Source organism: Pangasianodon hypophthalmus, chromosome 23 (assembly GCF_027358585.1).
Source record: "Pangasianodon hypophthalmus isolate fPanHyp1 chromosome 23, fPanHyp1.pri, whole genome shotgun sequence".
NCBI lineage: Eukaryota > Metazoa > Chordata > Actinopteri > Siluriformes > Pangasiidae > Pangasianodon > Pangasianodon hypophthalmus.
This window is the reverse complement of record NC_069732.1, coordinates 14,194,661-14,213,484: the sequence shown is the minus strand read 5'-3', so window position 1 is coordinate 14,213,484 and position 18,824 is coordinate 14,194,661. Positions and strand designations below refer to the sequence as shown.

Genomic DNA, 18,824 nt, shown 5'->3' with positions numbered 1-18,824 from the left:
CGGTTGATAACTGTTGTATGCTGGCCAATACCAAATTGGGGAGAAAATTGGGGTGGAAAAAATACATTTTTGTCTTTTACATCCCAGGGGTATACAAACATTTGAACTGAAATGTATCCTCAAAAGTACAACCGTGACCTTTAAGGTCCAATCATGTGTATCCTATCATACAACATCACATCATAATGTTTTAAAGGTATACTATATTCACTTTCCCAGGAAACTAAGTTCGAAGGTACCATCACAGTGACAAGCCTTTGTATGAAGCCTTTGTACTTTAAAGCATCCACATGCTCAAGATGTTTACAAGTAACATTTATTGCAAGAAGTTCATTTTTCTGTACAAAGTTCAATCTGGCTAGTCCAGGAAGAGCTACATTTTAATTTTCATGACAGTATTCATATCGTCCATATCAAAATTCAGTGACATTTCACATCATCCTACATGCAGTATGTCTTGTTTCATATAAATGTATTTACATATTCAATCAAACAGTCTATAGTGGCTGGTGACCCTTAAGCAGGTTGTTCAGCTCTGTTCTGGTGATGGTTCCATAGGCCTGAGAGTAGCTGCCCAGTTTGGCTCGAGGGTCTCCTGCAGAAGAAACATTAGAGTTGGTGTGGAAGACTTTCTTGCTAAACCTGAGGGGAGGTTTTGCGGTCCGAGTCTGGGAGGGGGAGCGCTCGTTCTGCACAGCCAGACAATAAGAAATAAGAAAATGAAGACCATGTTAGTTGAGCAGATATTCACTACTACTTAGTAATGTTCCTGGGATGTGATTTCATAAACATGTTTCTTCATCCTTTATTTATTCAGTAAGTGTCCTATTGAGGTTGCAGCCTTTCAAGTGTCACGTTTCTAAGTGAAGGCCAACATGCAAAAAAAAAAAAAAAGAAGAAACTCCCTTCACATTATAGGGATAAATAATGAACAGGATAATGAGATATAGATGGAACCGATAACTGTATCAATAAAAGTGTATGAAAGCCTGAGCCTAAAAGAATCACCCACTTTTATTACAAGGGTCATAGTGACTGTGAGGGTGAAACTCATTCCCAGTAATAAACCATAATGCCCCATATAGACTTTATCTAACTTTTATAAAGTACCTCCATAAACAGTATTCAACATGGAGAAGTGAACGGAAACTTGTGTTCAGTAAGACTCCAATAATCATGAAAATACACAACATATTGTCTTTATTTAGATAAAGATAAATCAGTATAAAGATAATCAGTTCAAACACCCAGACAATACATCTACATAGTGGTGTACTACTAACATTACTGAAGCTTGAGATTCCCTTATTCATTCATCAACAAGGTGAAGATTAGAGAATACATAAACGAAATGAAACAGACCTGTACTGAACTTCATAAATCAGGAAATGGATATAAAAGTAGCTACACAACTGAAAATAGTCATATCCACTGTTAAAGCAGTAATTAAGAAGTGTAAAGCAGCCATCCAGAGCTGTAATGAACCTGAAGTGTATTTTTAACCAACAAACACTCAACGTGGATTTGGTGTAAAAATATTACATTGATGTTGGTTGATGTTCAGGCCCAGTGAATCATGTTAGGATTCATGACCTCACGGACATCATGAAGTGACATCATGAAGTGAGAGTGATTTTAAATAAAAATCTGTCTGTCTCTGCCAAAAAGTTACTATTGAGTCAAGGTCAGGTTTCTCTCAAATTAAGCTCACAAACCTTTTTTTTTTTTTTTTTTACCCATCTTAGCCGTGTGTTAATGTTCCACTGTCAATAACGCATTAATTGAATAATATGGCAAAAATATCGCAAAATGAAACACAACACCACAGTACACTTTTAAGCCCTCTCCAAGGACTGGGGGTGTGTACCAACAGCGTCTAATTCAATCAGCAGTGAGACATAAACCAGTTACAGGCAGCTTCATCTAATCCAATATAGCACACTGTTATGCATCACGTGTGTGAAAGCTTACAGGCATAATGCCTGCACTGGTCTGAGAGATACAGCACTAGTAACAGGTGGCAGCGATGCCTTCCTCTGACGCATCACACATTTGTAAGGAGTCTTAGTGTGTCAGTGCTTTATTCATCTCTTACAAGGGATCCATCAACATTGGATCATTGGGTGTGATGAAACAGACCTCTACAATAACAAGGCCAAAAAGCTACCAGGCAAGATTATCATCGATTCCTCACATCTGGTTTACACCATTTTCTAGCATCTGCCTTCATGGGTGAAATAGTGGACTATCAAAACAAGAATTTCAAGTCACAGAGAGTTTCTTCCGCTATAAACCTGCTCAATAAGAGACTAAGCAAATCCTTTTAGCACTAATAACAATAATGCTGGAATACACATTCACTCTTTATTAGACTTTCAATATGCTAATGGCTATACATACTGTCTAATAAGCTTTAAACTGTAAATACTATACTGTACTGTCCATACTACAGAGTTCGTGCTGAGAATACTCTTCTGCACATGATTAAATGTTGTTCATTTATTAGTCTTTTTGTTTTTCTTTACTATTTCTGCTTGTTGAAATGTCTCTTTTATTGCCAGCAACTGCTGAATCAAATTCCTTGTAAGTCAATCTTATTTATCCAATAAAATCCATTCTGTTCCTGCTTCAGTATTATGAGTTATGACTTTTATGTTATGGTTAAATGCAGTGCCGCTCATAAAGTATGTATAGTATAAATGTGCATTGGACTTATGATATTGCATCTGTAGCTGACATAAACTGAAATACAACATAAGGCACTGATTTGTAAAAGCTTGAAACAGGAGGCCACTCACCAGCCGTGCAGAAGTGACAGTGACACACAGGCCTGGCGTCAGGACGGGTTCTTCCTTGCGAAAGAGAGCGTTATTCTGCGGCTGTAAGAGAGTGAGGGAGAAGGAGCGGGTGCCTCCCAGAGGGGCTGATTGTCCACGCTGATGACTCTGCTCTACACCCTGCACAGATCAAAACACACACACCATAATCAAAGACACAACAGCCTAGAGCATGATGTCATCGTATTAGTAATTAATGTAATATTTCCAAATTTATCCACTCCAAGGAAAAAAGTGTGAGATCAAGCATCAGGTCTCACCTTGTTAGATGCCTGTACAGGCAAGATGCTACTGCTGTCGTTGTTCTGAGACTGCTGCACCACCTTTCTGCCAAATCGGTTATGTTGATGCTGAGCAGCCACTGAAGGATTACTGGATGGTCTGGCCACATCATCTGAAAAATAAAGTGTCCACTAATATTATATGTGCACTAATAACAAAGTGTTTAAGTTTTATAGGCTAATGAAATACCACTCAGACTGTGTAATTTGTGTACTAGTTGTACTGTAAGGCAGGACTCACTGGACACATGTGTGATTGGGTTGTAAGATGTCTTGGTCATGTTGCCGTTTGCAGATGGACTGCTTTTCCCGACGGCTAGTTGTGTTTGATCTTGTATGGAGACAGGCTTGGCAGTGACTGATCCTGCTCCTGGTTGGTCTTTGTTGTGTTGCAACAATTTCTTTTCACCATCCCCTTCCCCCTCCTTTCTCTCAGCTTTCTTACACTCTTTATCATTTACATTTGCTTTATCCCGTTCATCTTCCCCAACATCTCTCCCAGGCTTTTCCTCAGCTTTCTGCTTCAGATGAGCTTTTCTTGCCATTTGGCGAGAGGCCCGTTTCTCCAGAATCATCTGTTCACATCAGATTAAGAGATCAGATAGCTCCACAAACATTCCTTTTTTTTCTACTCCAACTATGACACAGCACTTATGTTATTATAGCACATTTCACATCAGTGCTTTCATGTAAAAATTTATAAATTGGCTATATCAATAAAACCTCATAGAGTTTGTTTCTGTATTGAGTCACAGAGAGCTGGATATCGTCATCCACAGGTAGAATAACTTCATAGTCCAGACTAGGTTCCCTGGATGGGTTATGAAACCTTTAGTGGAAAAGCAGGAAGACATTTATATGAGGTAGGAAGGTGGTTAAAAAAAAGAAAAAAAGAAAAGAAATTGCAAGCTTTTTAAGAACCTTTAAAAAAACATCATGTGTATTTCCATTATATTATTATATTATATTATAATACTATTCTTAAAGTACTATTCCTGCTTAAGCCAAATTCATACGTGTTCACAGACTGTGGAAGTGAAGTTAAAAGATTTCATATACTTGGCCACATAAGAGTGCTGGAGAGCCTCCTCTGCAGTTAAACGTTTATCAGGATTAAAGACAAGCAGGCGTTGTAGCAGATCAAGAGCATCAGGTGGCACTGAAGGCTGCATTAAATCCCCTAACGGCACCTGCGGCCTAGACAGTCACAAAAAGCATGTGTTCAGTGATCTTAGCTGACATGTGATGGTGCTGAATCATAATAAAAACAAATGGGAGAATCATAGTGGTAAAATCAAGAAAGAAGAACTACATTCAGTAATGTATATCTAATACACATTCACTATATGACCAAAAGTTTGTGGACACCTGACCATCACAGCCATATGTTGAACATCCCATTCCACATTTATTCCCCCTTTGCTGTTATAATAAGCTCCACTCTTCTGGGAAGGCTTTCCACTAGATGTTGGAGTGTGGCTGTGGGGATTTGTGTTCATTCAGCTACAAGAGCATTAGTGAGATCAGGCACTGATGTCGGGTTAGAAGGCCTGGTGCACAGTTAGCATTCCAGTTCAGTGGGTTTGAGGTCAGGGATCTGTGCAGGACACTCGAGTTCTTCCACTCCAACTTTGGCAAACCATGTCTTCATGGACCTGCTTTGTGCCCAGGGGTATTGTCATGCTGGAACAGGTTTGGGCCTCTTCGTTCCTGTGAAGGGAAACTGTAATGCTACAGCATACAACGTCATTCTATACAATTGTGTGCTTCAAACTTTGTGGCAACAATCTGGGGAAGAACCACATATGGGTGTGATGGTCAGGTGTCCACATACTTTTGGTCATATAATGTATATGTAATACACATATCTATATAACAAATTTTCAAAACAAAACTATCAGATGCCTAGTACCAGATATATATTTCACATCCAGTCTTTGTCTTTGGACACGTACCTAAGCAGCATTCTCTGAATTACAGATGCTCCATACTCTGACCTGATGGCCACAATGTCTAAAATTGAAGAAATAAGACCAAATGAGTAACAACAAAACCTATGTGAGTAATTATCCCTAAATCTCAGCCTTAGACTATCTAACAATTGCTCTACTCATTCATGTTTACATGTTTTCGAACTGAACCAAATCCATTCCTCAGAGCTCTGCTATGCTGTGAAGACGATTTTGGCGATTTCTAACAGTGACAACTGGGTCATAAAGTAACCTCACCTTCTGGCATAGGATGTGGAATAGCACTCATAATTTTCTCGATCTGATTCATGGTAGAGGTTCCAGGAAAAAGCGGCTTGCCCAGCAACATCTCGCCCAGAATGCAGCCCACACTCCACATGTCCACCCCTTTCGTGTACCTATACAACAGAGAGCAGAGTGTAAACTTAAAAGGAAAAAGGGAAAGCTGTAGTAGGCCTAATAGGATATTCAAAGAGTAAGAAGTGTGTGAATGGTACCTAGTGGAGCCAAGGAGAATTTCAGGAGCACGGTACCACCGTGTTGCCACATATTCTGTTAAGGCAGGATTCACAGCATCCTCTTGCATCTGGGAGAGGGAGCGCGCCAAGCCGAAATCACATAGTTTGACAAAGCAGTCTGCATCTAGTAGTATATTCGAGGGCTGTATGACAAAGAGAAAGATGGTAGAAAATATAGTACTACAACATATCAGATGTTTGGAAGCCCTGCATTAGAACCTACCTTCTGGTCCCTGTGGATAACGTTCCCTGAGTGTAAGTATTTGGTGGCTTTGAGAAGCTGGTGCATGATATAGCGTTTATGAATGTCCTTCAAAAGGCTGCCTTTCTTAATAACAGCATGCAGATCGGTATCTGGAGAGAAAAAGATGTGCTCTGCTTCAGTAGTCCTACATGACTTTTAATTACTCCATCAACACTTCAGACAAAGATATTTATATGGGAACACACCGAACAGTCAAAATGTTGTGAAAGTATACGTATGTAAATGTATTAATTGTTTTAAATGGAAGTGGGCTTGGGTTTCACACAAAGCTTTTCATTATCAGAAGCTATCAATAGGTTTTATAGTTTACCCTTTTCAGTTTATTGTCCCTATCTGCTTCATCCAGTCTGGGTTCCCACGATATTTCTTCTCAGATCCACACAGTATAATATGGCCAGAATTATGTGGACACCTGATCATCACACCCATATGTGGTTCTTCTCCAAACTGTTGCCACAAAGTTGGAAGCAAACAATTGTATAGAATGTCTTTGTATCCTGTAGCATTACAATTTTCCTTCACTGGAACTAAGAGGCCCAAACCTGTTCCAGCATGACAATGCCTCTGTGCACAAAGCGAGCTCTATGAAGACATGGTTTGAGAAGGTTGAAGTGGAAGAACTCGAGTGTCCTGCACAGAGCCCTGACCTCAACCCCACTGAACACCTTTGGGATGAACTGGAACACCGGCTGCACCCCAGGATCCTCACCCAACATCAATGTCTGATCTCACTAATGCTGAATGAACACAAATCCCCACAGCCACGATCCTAGTGGAGAGCCTTCCTAGAAGAGTGGAGCTTATTATAACAGCAAAGGGAGACTAAATCTGGAATGGGCTGTTCAGCAGGCACATGTGAGTATTATGGTCAGGCATCCACATATTTTGGCCGTATATTATATGTATTTGGATGAAAATCTTCTTGACTCAAACACAGAGACACCAACTTTCTACTCTACAAGGTTATCCTTGGTGCACCTTTGGCTACATGCTTTTATCACTCCAAAAGCTGAAAATGTTTTTTCTTCATGATTCAAAGTATGCTTTGGTCATCCACTATTTTTGAATTTATAGATATGAAGAGGTGAACTTCGATTAGGCTGAGCCAGACACGTACGTGGTGCCGCTAGACAAGCTAAACTCACTGACTTAAATTGAATTTAGAATGCCTCCGAACAATTTTTTTTGCAAAATGGTAATAAATCTTGTAGGATCTGGCTGTAAGAATTGCCAACAGCTAATACAAGAGAACAAGGATTTACTCTTCACAGATAAAAGCTCTGAAGCTCTGAAGGTTAGATGAGTTTACAGTTTAGATTACAGTTGTACATGTATTTTTGCATAATGATACAAGACCTTTGGTTTTATGCAAAGAGTAGCAAGTGTTATCCTGGTTTATGACCACTTCTGAACAACCGTACATTTAGGCAACAACTCATATCACTGCTTTAGAGCCCATTTTCAGAATAAGGCTCAATCAAAAATATTGACTGCACATGTATGTTTACATTTATATGATCTGTGATATGCAGAAATCTGTGTAGATACAGATATCTATAACTGCAAATTTAGTGAAATGTGCTCGAGTTATAGCTAATTAGATCCTTCCATACTATCTTTCCAATATGACAGATTTATCGCATTAGCTAGAAACAACAGCTAATGTGGCATCTTCTGTTTTCTTATATATATATATATATATATATATATATATATATATATATATATATATATATATGCTAAATTATTTGTTATAGTTGTAAAATTATCATTTCCACCTAGTTATTGCAAGTGATACCTACTTGATAAGGTTACCTAAGTGACCCATACCAGCTTAGAGTAAAGTCCAAAACTGGTCATGAAATAAAGCTAAGAGCAAAAAAAAAAAACCTTTCGAAGGAGCCAGCAGCAAATCAAACAATAGGGAGCAGTCTGGCAAACATCTACATTATTAGTGTACTTTCCATTTATTTTACAGCCTGCAAGCATATGAAGCCTTACCCATGTACTCAAACACCAAGTAAATATCTTTATCGTTCTGGGCTCGGATGACGTTGAGCAACTTGATGATGTTGGGATGATCCCCAAACTCCTGCAGGACAGAAAAAAAAGAAAGAAGGACCTTATTAGACATGATAGCACTCGCGATAGGGGCAACAGTGGCACAGGTAATGCAAGATGGCCTAATTATTAAGTGCTTTGTAACATTATTCTACAAAAAAAGTGTGATCATGTCTGTGATAGCAGTCAAAGATGACAGTTGTGAACACACAAACATGCATAATGTCCAGGAGAAAAACAACCATTTGCTGTTGGTAATATATTATACAAACATATTATAACTATTAAGGATGAAGGAGCAAACCCTGTGATTGCTCTTACCTGAAGAAACATGATTTCTCTGAATGTTCTCTACATAAACGACATAGGAAAATCAGGTTAAAAATCTGGGGCATAAAAATATAGCAATATACAGTATGTCTCTCATAACTAGTAATACATTTATTAGTAATATATAAAGAATAAAACACGATGGCGCATGCTGGTATAGGAAATTAATCAATAACAGTGTGGTGCGATGCTTCTGTGTTGATTATTGTCCACTAACAGCACATCCAGAAGTGTTTTATTCCTCTTACTCCACAGAAAATTACCAACACTGACGTACATTTTATCCATATATAGTTACATTTCATTTTGTGGAACGTCCGGTGGAGACTCCTTCCAAAAATGCAAAATAAACACCTTCTCACAGAAAACTTCATCATATCAACAATTACATACATTTTTAATCAATTTAGATCACATATCCATCACATAGGTCCTTGTGTAAGTTGTTACTCTAGAAAAAAATAGCGCATTAACTGGAATTACTGTCTGAGATGCTGTTATAGAAAATTAATCAACACCTTATGATCACTCAGAATTGAGAATTAAGTAGTCCTGCGGTATAAGACATAATAGTGTGTATTATTAAAATGATTTCTATAGATAATAATATAAAATATAAAATATAATATACCTGAGCATCAGTTCTATTTCTAAAGGCATCAAATATTTTTTTCACAGCCACTGTCTCTCCGGTCTTCCTGTCCACTGCTTTCCATACGATTCCATATGCCTGTTGTAGGAGATGGAAATAATAACGACGTCAAAACAACGTAGTTAAATAATCAACATGAGGAGCCCTGGTGCCATGCAATGCAAGCTAACGACATGTTTAAAAAAAAAAATACTCCAATTACTGAGATGGAAAGAGAGGAGTCATTACTGAGAAGTCAAGAGACAAGCTGAAGTAAACAAGCCTCGGCTAAGTAATAATGACCACAAGCAAAGGTCACTAATATTTCTCATTTTTAGATTTCTAATATTTCTGACGTCTTTTAAACTGTGTAGAAAGTAAACAGTGTCCTAATGATGGGACCAGTCAGAGCACAGAATGGAGAGGATTCAAGTGAGAATTGAGAAGCTAGGATTTGAATTCATCTCACAGATGCTTAAAGCAACAATCTTGGTTTTTTTTTTTATCTTAATTTCTATCCACTGCATTTGCAGTGTAGACGACTAGCGCAGACAATAATGAGCTGAGAAAAGAACAAAATCCATTTACTTAAAACTCACTTATAATGAAAGTCAGTCAAATTCAAAAATACAAAGTAGACACGATGGCCTTAAGATGAGACAGGCATTTTACCAAAACTGTTCTTATATAGTGTTATCCAACATTATATACAGCGATAGAGTAAAATGTAATTACACATTGCCTAAGGATTTGTGATATTTACTTTGAGCTTCAGTGACTCAACTCAGTCACTCGAAAAGAAAGCTCTCTGAAACAATAAATATGTAAATCCTCTTTGGAAAAGAAAACATGAAAATATTCTACAAAAAAATGTGTGCTTCATATTACACCTGCCCTTAGAATTAAAAATTATACCTAGGTTATAAAACAGGATCTCAGTTCTTTTGTCTGTGTATCAACCCAGGCTGAAATTCACCAGCAATCTCATGCTACAGAAGCAGTAAATAGGGATTAGGTTGAAAAATGCTGGATTGCTGGATTTAATGCAGTTTAATCTCCAAGGTCTAGTTACATTAATTTATTTGCAATTCACAGGCCTGCAGCTGGGTGTCTGTTGGAAACCATGTGATAACCTGAATCAAATCCTAATCTAAAGAAGCAAATAATTTAATAATCACAATAATAATCACAACAACAACAACAATAATAATAATAATAATAATAATAATAATATTCATCATCATCATCATCATAATCATAATAAAACTGAACCATGTGATAACCTGAATCAAATCCTAATCTAAAGAAGTCATTCAATAATAATAATAATAATAATAATAATAATAATAATAATAATAATTGTCATCATCATCATCATCATCCTAAAAAATTTAATGCAATTTTTTGTCAGATATAACAATTGTTTTGTGAATTCCCAAGTTTGCATCTTAGTAACATGGAGGTTTAACAACAACAACAACAACAACTTTCCATATAAGGCATGTCACTGCATTACGCTTTCGTCTTTCTACTCGTTATAAAAGAGTAAGTCTAACGTATAACAAACACGTCAGCTATAACTGTACTTCTACAAACACTTCCCTAATATCACACACACAGCGCAGCACAACAGGAGGAAATCTTTTTATGTTAATCCTTTTATGTGTGTATGTGTTTTATAATAAAAGTGGTGTCTCCTTACACACTGTGGTAATTGTGAGATAGATGACTGTACTATGTCTCTAGTTATACTACACTAAGGTTTAAAGCAGCGGTTGCTGTCCCCAGACCTGCTAGTCATTAAGCCCCTGGGTTAGGTGTGTTGAGGAAAAGGAGGATGTGACATGGCGCAGGCCAGGTGTTAACCCGTGTGTTACGGTCACTACTGAAGCTGTTCATGGGTTTGTACTGACTTTAGGCAGCTGAGGCAGAAAATAATACACTACAGTGTAAAGCCGAAAATTTGTGGACAGCTGAGGATCACAGCCTTGTGGGGCGTCTCCAAACTGGAGCCCCAGAGTATACAGGATACCCCAAAATACCACCCCAAATTACCACCCCACTCCTCGCAACACCCCAAATTACCACCCCACTCCTCGCAACACCCCAAATTACCACCCCACCCATAATGCCACCCCAAATTACTACCCCACCCCAAAATACCACCCCAAAATACCACCCCACCCCCTCACAACACCCCAAATTACCACCCCACCCCCTCACAACACCCCAAATTACCACCCCACCCCAAAATACCACCCCACCCCCTCACAACACCCCAAATTACCACCCCACCCACTCACAACACCCCAAATTACCACCCCACCCCCTCACAACACCCCAAATTACCACCCCACTCCTTGCAACACCCCAAATTACCACCCCACCCCAAAATACCACCCCACCCCTCACAACACCCCAAATTACCACCCCACCCCCTCACAACACCCCAAAATACCACCACAAATTACCACCCCACCCCCCACAACACCCCAAATTACCACCCCACCCCACATCCCACCCTCTCAAAACACCCCAAATTACCACCCATGTTCACAAAGCTCTGCCCACAGGCTCTATGGTGACCTGAAGTATCTATAAAATGACTGACAGAAGCCCCATCCAAACACAAACAAGCATTCCGGACCGGAAGTCAGTTTTCCAAACAGGTTTTCTCAGCCATTTAGTACACTAGAGCTAAGGTGACTGCTCACAACAGTATTTCTGATCATCTTCTAAATATCTTCCAGGTTATCTGTAGAAGTGAGAGATATAAAAAATCGACCATTACACCTTTAAAGGACGCTGCTCACCCCTTTCCCGAGTCTCCTCTTGATTTCATACTTCACTGTGATGTGCTCTTCCACTTCCGTCAGGTTCATGCTGTCACTTCTGTTAGGTTTAGGCTGTGAAAACAGTTGTGCTTAAAGCAGAAAAGAACTTCTGATGAAAGATTTATGTCTTGTCTCAGCTGGATAAACAGTCTCCAGAGCGTTAGCTGTTAGCAGCTTTAGCTAACTAACTAGCGCAGGTTGTAACGACTCTACAAAGTTATTCCTCAGTTTCTATAGCTTTACACTTCTATCGACATTCCAGGTATCGACATTCCTTTATTTAAGCCTTCATACTGACATTGTGCAGTTGGTTGAAGTTGAAATAAAGTGAAATCTCCTGCAGTTTGACTTTCCTTCATCCGGAGCTCGCTTCGTTTCTGTAGCCGTTGCCATGGAGACGCGTGCAGCTGGAAAGCCACTGTTTCTTAAAGGAGCCGCAACACTATATGGTTTGTGGTCATCTGACCATCACACCCACATGTGGACCTTCTCCAGTGAAAAAATGAAAACACACAATTGTATAGAATGTCTTTGTATGCTGTAGCATTACAGTTTCCCTTCACTGGAACTAAGAGGCCCAAACCGGGACAGGGACATGACAATGTCCCTGTGCACAAAGCGAGCTCCATGAAGACATGGTGTGTGAAGGTTGAATAAAGGTCAGTGGTTGAATCAATCAGTCATCAGAGAGATAGGATATGGTGATCTACTAACACATTTACTGTAAATATCGTATGATTCAAACAGTTCAGCAGATCTCAAAGTGTGTTCAACATCTCATAACCTGCCATCACCAAGAACATTGTGTGTTAATGTCTTCTGTTACTCCAATGAGTCAGAGCAGATTGTTATTTTCATTGTTCAAAATCTTATGCTTTGTGTACCAATGTTCAATGTATATGGCCAAAAGTTTGTGGACACCCGACCATCACACTCACATGTGGTTCTTCTCCAAACTGTTGCCAAAAAGTTGGAAGCACACAATTGTATAGAATGTCTTTGTATGCTGTAGCATTACAATTTTCCTTCACTGCAACTAAGAGGCCCAAACCTGTTTCAGCATGACAATGATCCTGTGCACAAAGCGAGCTCCATGAAGACATGGTTTGAGAAGGTTGGAGTGGAAGAACTCGAGTGTCCTGCACAGATCCCTGACCTCAACCCCACTGAACACCTTTGGGATGAACTGGAACACCGACTGCACCCCAGACCTCCTCATCTACTGTAACATCAGCGCCTGATCTCACTAATGCTCTTGTGGCTGAATGAACACAAATCCCCACAGCCACGCTCCAAAATCTAGTGGAGAGCCTTCCCAGAAGAGTGGAGGTTATTATAACAGCAAAGGGGGAATAAATCTGGAATGGGATCTTCAACAAGTACATAAGGGTGTGATGGGCAGGTGTCCACAAACATTTGGCCATATAGTGTATTTATAGTATCACCACCCAACATGGAATAACGTTTAATGTAATTTTATTTTTAAAAGACGTCCATGCTTTATTTCAAAACCTTTTTTTCCAACAGTGGTACTTTAATAAATATGATTTCGCATACAGTACAGTGAAACCAATTTCTCCAAAAAGAACAGCAATGAACATGTATATATCATGATCCCATCGTTTACAGAAATTCAAAGTGTAATTATCAAATATTAGCAAAAAAATTATAATAAATTGTTACCACAAAAACAAATCACATAATACATTAGAGTTAAAACAATATTTTCTTCACCTAGTATTTTAAACCCTCGTTTCTTTTTTCTGCAAAAGAGCTAAATGCTGAGGTACTACAAACACATGAACATGTTTCAGAAAGTCTGAGAAAAAGAGTACTTAACTGTACCATTCTCTGTTCCTGGGGTGGTTCCCCTTTAGAGTACATCTTTTGTTCCTGCAGTATTTATGGTAAAGTGAATGTAGTGGACCTTTAAGAATTACGTAAATAATATAGTTGCACCTTAAGGATGACAGTTTTACCTTTAATTGTGTTTTTTAAAGTAATAAAGGTACACTTCATGCACCTGTGCAGGTAAAAGATACACACTAAAGATACAAAAGATACAGTGTACAGTTTAGTACCCTTTTTTCTGAGTGTATACACTGAATTGCCTTCTGGTACTATCACTCTAGTACCTAATAAACTGACAGACACAGCAATTTAATGACATTATGAGCTTCTGAAAGACATTATAATTAATGCAAACCAAAATGATTATTGTTTTACTGCAAAATGCAAAAATATGATCATTGCAAAAGGAAAACTGGACAGAAGGTAAGTAAATTTAAACACGTTTAAAATCTAATTCTAACTCCAGATTTTTAGTGATTGATAAAAATTTCCCATGTGTTTTTATTGCATGACCTAATTAACCACTGTTGCATTCTCGAAAACATATGAATATACAGGACTTCTGTCAAGAGGGTGCAGGAAGCTAGAAGATATGAAACAGGGCTATAAAGAAATAGTTGTTTGTTAAATTCTACTATATAAGTTAGACGTATGAAACGAAGAGGTGAACAGTAATATCAATACAGAGATATTCCACACCACATCGAAGCTCGATCTCAGGGAGTCACTATAATCCCAAATACCAGAGTTCTGTATCATAGGAAAGAGCAAAGGGAACTCAGGTTGGTTACAAAGCGAGTTTTATGCAAGTGGAAGAGTGCTGTTTAGGACGAGTGTAAGAACCGATTGAAGGCATTGTAGGCAGACTCCAGGTCAAAAAGCATCTGGCGAACTTGTGAGTCATCCAGCTCATCAGAGGCAGACATGCTGCTCAGCGTAGTCAGCCTGAAGAGGAAAAAAAAAAAGGTAAGAGGAAGAACTCATATGGCAGATCTTTATTATTTTTATTCTCATCTGCAAAATCCAAAACATTTAGAGACAATTCTGCATTGAAATTTCAGAATGAAGGACCTAGCAGAACTTCCAGTTGTTAAAGATGGCTGCCATGATAACATAACATCATACAGTGTTCAGCTTCACGGCGAAGTTCTGTTTATCTTTGTAAGTTAAAATAAGGCATATTATTTCCTTCATGATCGGCAGGTCTGTATGACATTATTGCAGAACTGGAAATTGTTTGAGGCAGATGTTTAAAGAAAAGATTTAGAGTGAGGTAGACCTAAGCTCATAGCTCTTGTGCTAAAGTAAAAGATATGTCTTGTTTGGTCAAATACAATTGTGGTAAATGGAAAATTGTGTAAATGTGATTTTTTTCCCCCTAAAGAATTCCTAAAAACCTGACTGAGCTACCAAATTGCCAAATTAAAGGGGAAAAAAACATTAAAGGTGTCTTAGTTCCTATAAACATTAGCAGTAAGGGAAATTTATGTTTACCAAAGATTGACTTTGTCTTTAGCCTCTGAATCTGGTGGCATGTTGCTCATTCTGTTCATCGTCTCCATCAGCTCCCGAAGGTCTGGCTGGATCTGAAATACACATCAATACGCAAAGATGTTCCTGAATGCCTAAATGCCACAGAGACTGACTGTGTTTTTAAGTTCTCTCGTATAAACCTAAATCCACAAACAGCTGAAGTGGGAATACCTCATCCATGGCTCGAATCTCCAGCCTCAGTTTGTCCATGACGGTGATGAAGAGCTAGAAAAAAAAAAACATGGTTGAATAAGACAGAGCCTTAGCACTTACCACACAATCATTATAAATAAAGTAAAGACATATGACAGTAGCTACGTTTACGTTAAGTCTAATATATTAATATAACAAAGTAACGCGATTGGAGAAAATCTGAATCTTCTGTTCAAGCAGGATGGGCAGATCTTCGAAAAAAATTCATTAAATTGAAGAACAATCGACATGTAAATTGTTTTATCTGAGAATTATCACAAAGGAGTCAGCGCCATTCTGCATCACAGTGCATGCTGGGATGGAATGGGTATCTGGATAATATTTCGAAGCAGAATGCACAGAATTTAAAGGTGGGCATCGAGACATTGGATCCTGCAGTGTAATAAATTGTGCCTTGGCACTAAACAGTGTACAGAAGAAAATCAGTTTAATGGAACTGCTGAACAGCACTAGGTCTATGGCATTTATCCAAGTAGAGGTATTGAAAGCAATACTTAAAATTCAAAGCTCTAATAAGATTGGGGAAAAAAAAAAAAAGAAAAAAAAAGAAAAAAAAAAAAAAAAAAAAAGATACCTACAGATACAATGTCCGCAATGCAGCGATTCAAATTGCCCTTGTCATCCTTTATGGTAATTGGGCGGTCTTCTTTTATTCTCTCCATTGCTAGTGGACAGTCGAGCTGTAACAGGAAGGGAAGATATTAGTCAGGGGAGTACATTAGTTCACAAAGATTGTGACAGTAAATTTACCCATAAATCTTTTATATCAGTGTGGATCTTTAAGAAATATTAAAATCAATGCTTTAGAATAAAAAAAAGAATCGCTATTGAAAAATCCTTTCTTATCATGACAGACATGCAGAAATGAGAACATAGTAGTAATGAAGTAAGAACAAACAAACAATAATCATCTGACAAAAACAGCATTCGTGAAAGTGCAAGTTATTACCCTGTATTTCCTACAAAAGTCATCGATTGAGCCAACATCTGATGCCTGGACCTGTTTGAAAGCAGCCTTGTACTGTACAAGCAATCTGGAGCAGGCGCCTGTGTATCTGAAAGAGTGTGACCTTTGTTTAATAAAGTCTGCATATTGTAATGTCATTTACGTTAAAAAAAAAAATATTAAAGCAACACATAACCTACTCATTGGGAGTCACGCAGTCCTTAATGTACGCTTTCTCTAAGGCTTGGAGAGTCTTCACCACAGCAAACAGCTCAGCCATGTTGTCATACCTTTCAACAGAGTCCACAACATTCAACACAGGTCAAATTACACACACTGCACGCAATCAGTTCAGCTTTCATTTTACAACTTGTTATAAAATTTTTTAATAAGTAGAAGAGCACTACTTAGCACTGTTACTTACTTTTCCCGTTCCCTGGCATTTTTATACAGCTTCACTTCCTACAAAATAGCAGATAAATCACGTTACTGGTTATATAATGTAATTTATTTTAATGGTTCATTTCATAGAATGACTCTTACCTCATATAATTCCGGCTTATTGGCTGGAGCTGGTTGGAATAAAATAAGAAAATCAAATGAAAACAAAGATAAACATAACAAAATGAATGACAAGCGGCTCTTTTTGTCTATGTTCTGCAGAGAATACGAATCTTCTCTGTTATTTATCTGCCTGTCTGTCTCTAGGTCTCATTTTATTTGTGTGTTTGTAAAACTGTGATAATGTGTGATGGAATAGACTACTGTTTCTCTTCTCTGTTCTCCTATTTTTCTTTTTTCCCTCATGTATTCTCTTTAATGACTTGGGACACGGAAAAAAACAACAACGATGCCATCCATGAAAGCCAGGCATTTTGAAATGTCTTTGAAAATGTCTTGTGGTTTAAATACAGTGATGATTGATGATCTTAGATGGTGCGAAATATCTTTTGACGTACCTCCTCCCATCCCTCCTGAAGCAGGTATTCCATGAAACATGATGACAATCTCAAGTTTGTCTGCACCTTTAGACAATTAATACGGAAACATTATTAACAGTTGCTTTAAAGAAAACTGCAGTGTATTTGTACTTCCTGTACTCATGATCTCCAAACACACATCACATCTATCCGAGCTGATGGTTTGTTTTTACCAAGGACGTAGTCCAAGGTAATTATATAAGACAGATATACTGTTAGATTTGACATTTTACTATATTTTTTGTCAATAAGCGACTAAAGCACTGTATCTGGATTGCGGAAATACACTGCTATAAGGAGTGACACAACCCGGTTGCTTCTTACACGATAAAAACAAGACACTGACATTTAGATATGTTGGTATATATTTATATATTTCAAAATCTTTTCTTAAAACCCCAGGTGGTATATGATGTAGGTGATGAAAGCAGTGTATCCGAGGACTGTGTTCAACTATAACAGCTAGCATAATATAGCATAGCATAGCATAACAATTAGCCAACAAGTTTAGCTTCTCGGTATTTCACTTATCTGGACCTCAGACTTATTAAAAAATAAATTCAGCTACTTACTTAATATAACACTCTTAAATAATGTATTCCAAAGTCAGACTATTGACGAAAAAAACAAACAAAACAAAGCAAAACTAAATATAACTCACTTCAAGCTGTGTTTACGTCAAAAGCCTCAGTGTTCGTCGCTGAATCACTACGTCACATCCTGTCGCGTGATGGGAGGGAGGAAGTGTTTCTGGTTGCCAAGTATTATTTTTTTTTTAATTCTAAATCAACTCTTATTAAATCAAATACAATTGAAAACATTTTTATATTTTTTTTGAATTTATGGAATTTATGGAATCTAAATGGAAAGATGAAGATACACTACATGGCCAAAAGTTTAATAGACACCTGACCATCACACCCATATGTGCTTGTTGAACATCACAGATTTTCAAATTTCAGATTTGCTGTTATAAGAAGCTCCACTCTTCTGGGAAGGCTTTCCACCAGATTTTGGAGCGTGGCCGTGGGGATTTGTGTTCATTCAGCTACAAGAGCATTAGTGAGATCAGTCTCTGATTTTGAGTGAGAAGGGCTGGCGCACTGTTGGCGTTCCAGTTCATCCCAAAGGTGTTCAGTGGGGTTGAGGTCATGGATCTGTGCAGGACACTCAAGTTCTTCAACTCCAACCTTCTCAAACCATGTCTTCATGGAGCTCGCTTTGTGCACAGGGACGTTGTCATGCTGGAACAGCCGTGGGCCTCATAGTTCCAGTGAAGGGAAAAGGGAAAAGAGATCATATACGACTGTGTGCTTCCAACTTTTTGGCAACAATTTGGAGAAGAACCACATACACTACAAGACTTAATGACTCACTGAAGTTAACAGGGAAACACCCAACAGAAAACTGTAACCACTGACCAAAATAACTGATTTTTTTTTTTTTTTATATGCGACAAATAGGAATTATTGGAAAGGACCAAATAGGTCATATAGCAGTGCAGACAAAAGAGACAGCAGAAGGAAGAACTATAACAGTGATTTTATACTAGAACACAGGTTTATTCAGGGCCG

The 18,824-nt window shown here is 38.2% G+C and overlaps 2 protein-coding genes across 4 annotated transcripts; both read right to left on the bottom strand.

Annotated features, from left to right (window-relative positions):
* Window positions 1-226: 226 nt before the first annotated feature.
* On the bottom strand, window positions 227-13,052 carry mapk15 (mitogen-activated protein kinase 15). 2 transcript variants are annotated; one of them, XM_026929514.3, is made up of 15 exons: window positions 12,026-13,027; window positions 11,707-11,799; window positions 8,894-8,992; window positions 8,254-8,283; window positions 7,873-7,963; window positions 5,830-5,960; window positions 5,586-5,749; window positions 5,347-5,486; window positions 5,074-5,131; window positions 4,178-4,315; window positions 3,842-3,947; window positions 3,360-3,693; window positions 3,098-3,231; window positions 2,799-2,957; window positions 228-689 (listed from the first exon to the last, which is right to left on the bottom strand). In XM_026929514.3, exons 2-15 carry the CDS (start codon window positions 11,773-11,775, stop codon window positions 498-500), a joined length of 1,845 nt encoding a protein of 614 aa, XP_026785315.3. In that variant the 5' UTR covers window positions 11,776-11,799; window positions 12,026-13,027; the 3' UTR covers window positions 228-497. The 2 variants fall into 2 exon arrangements, with proteins under 2 accessions (XP_026785316.3, XP_026785315.3); XM_026929515.3 differs by having other exon boundaries at window positions 227-595; window positions 11,707-13,052.
* Window positions 13,053-13,186: 134 nt separating this feature from the next.
* Window positions 13,187-18,004, bottom strand: vps28 (VPS28 subunit of ESCRT-I). Of its 2 annotated transcripts, none has more exons than XM_026929376.3 (10): window positions 17,912-18,004; window positions 17,230-17,295; window positions 16,814-16,842; window positions 16,695-16,732; window positions 16,471-16,560; window positions 16,274-16,379; window positions 15,903-16,004; window positions 15,283-15,336; window positions 15,073-15,164; window positions 13,187-14,523 (listed from the first exon to the last, which is right to left on the bottom strand). In XM_026929376.3, the coding sequence occupies exons 2-10, from the start codon at window positions 17,267-17,269 to the stop codon at window positions 14,403-14,405; spliced, it is 672 nt and encodes a 223-aa protein (XP_026785177.1). In that variant the 5' UTR covers window positions 17,270-17,295; window positions 17,912-18,004; the 3' UTR covers window positions 13,187-14,402. The 2 variants fall into 2 exon arrangements, with proteins under 2 accessions (XP_026785177.1, XP_026785178.1); XM_026929377.3 differs by having other exon boundaries at window positions 17,823-17,954.
* Between the last annotated feature and the right edge of the window lie 820 nt (window positions 18,005-18,824).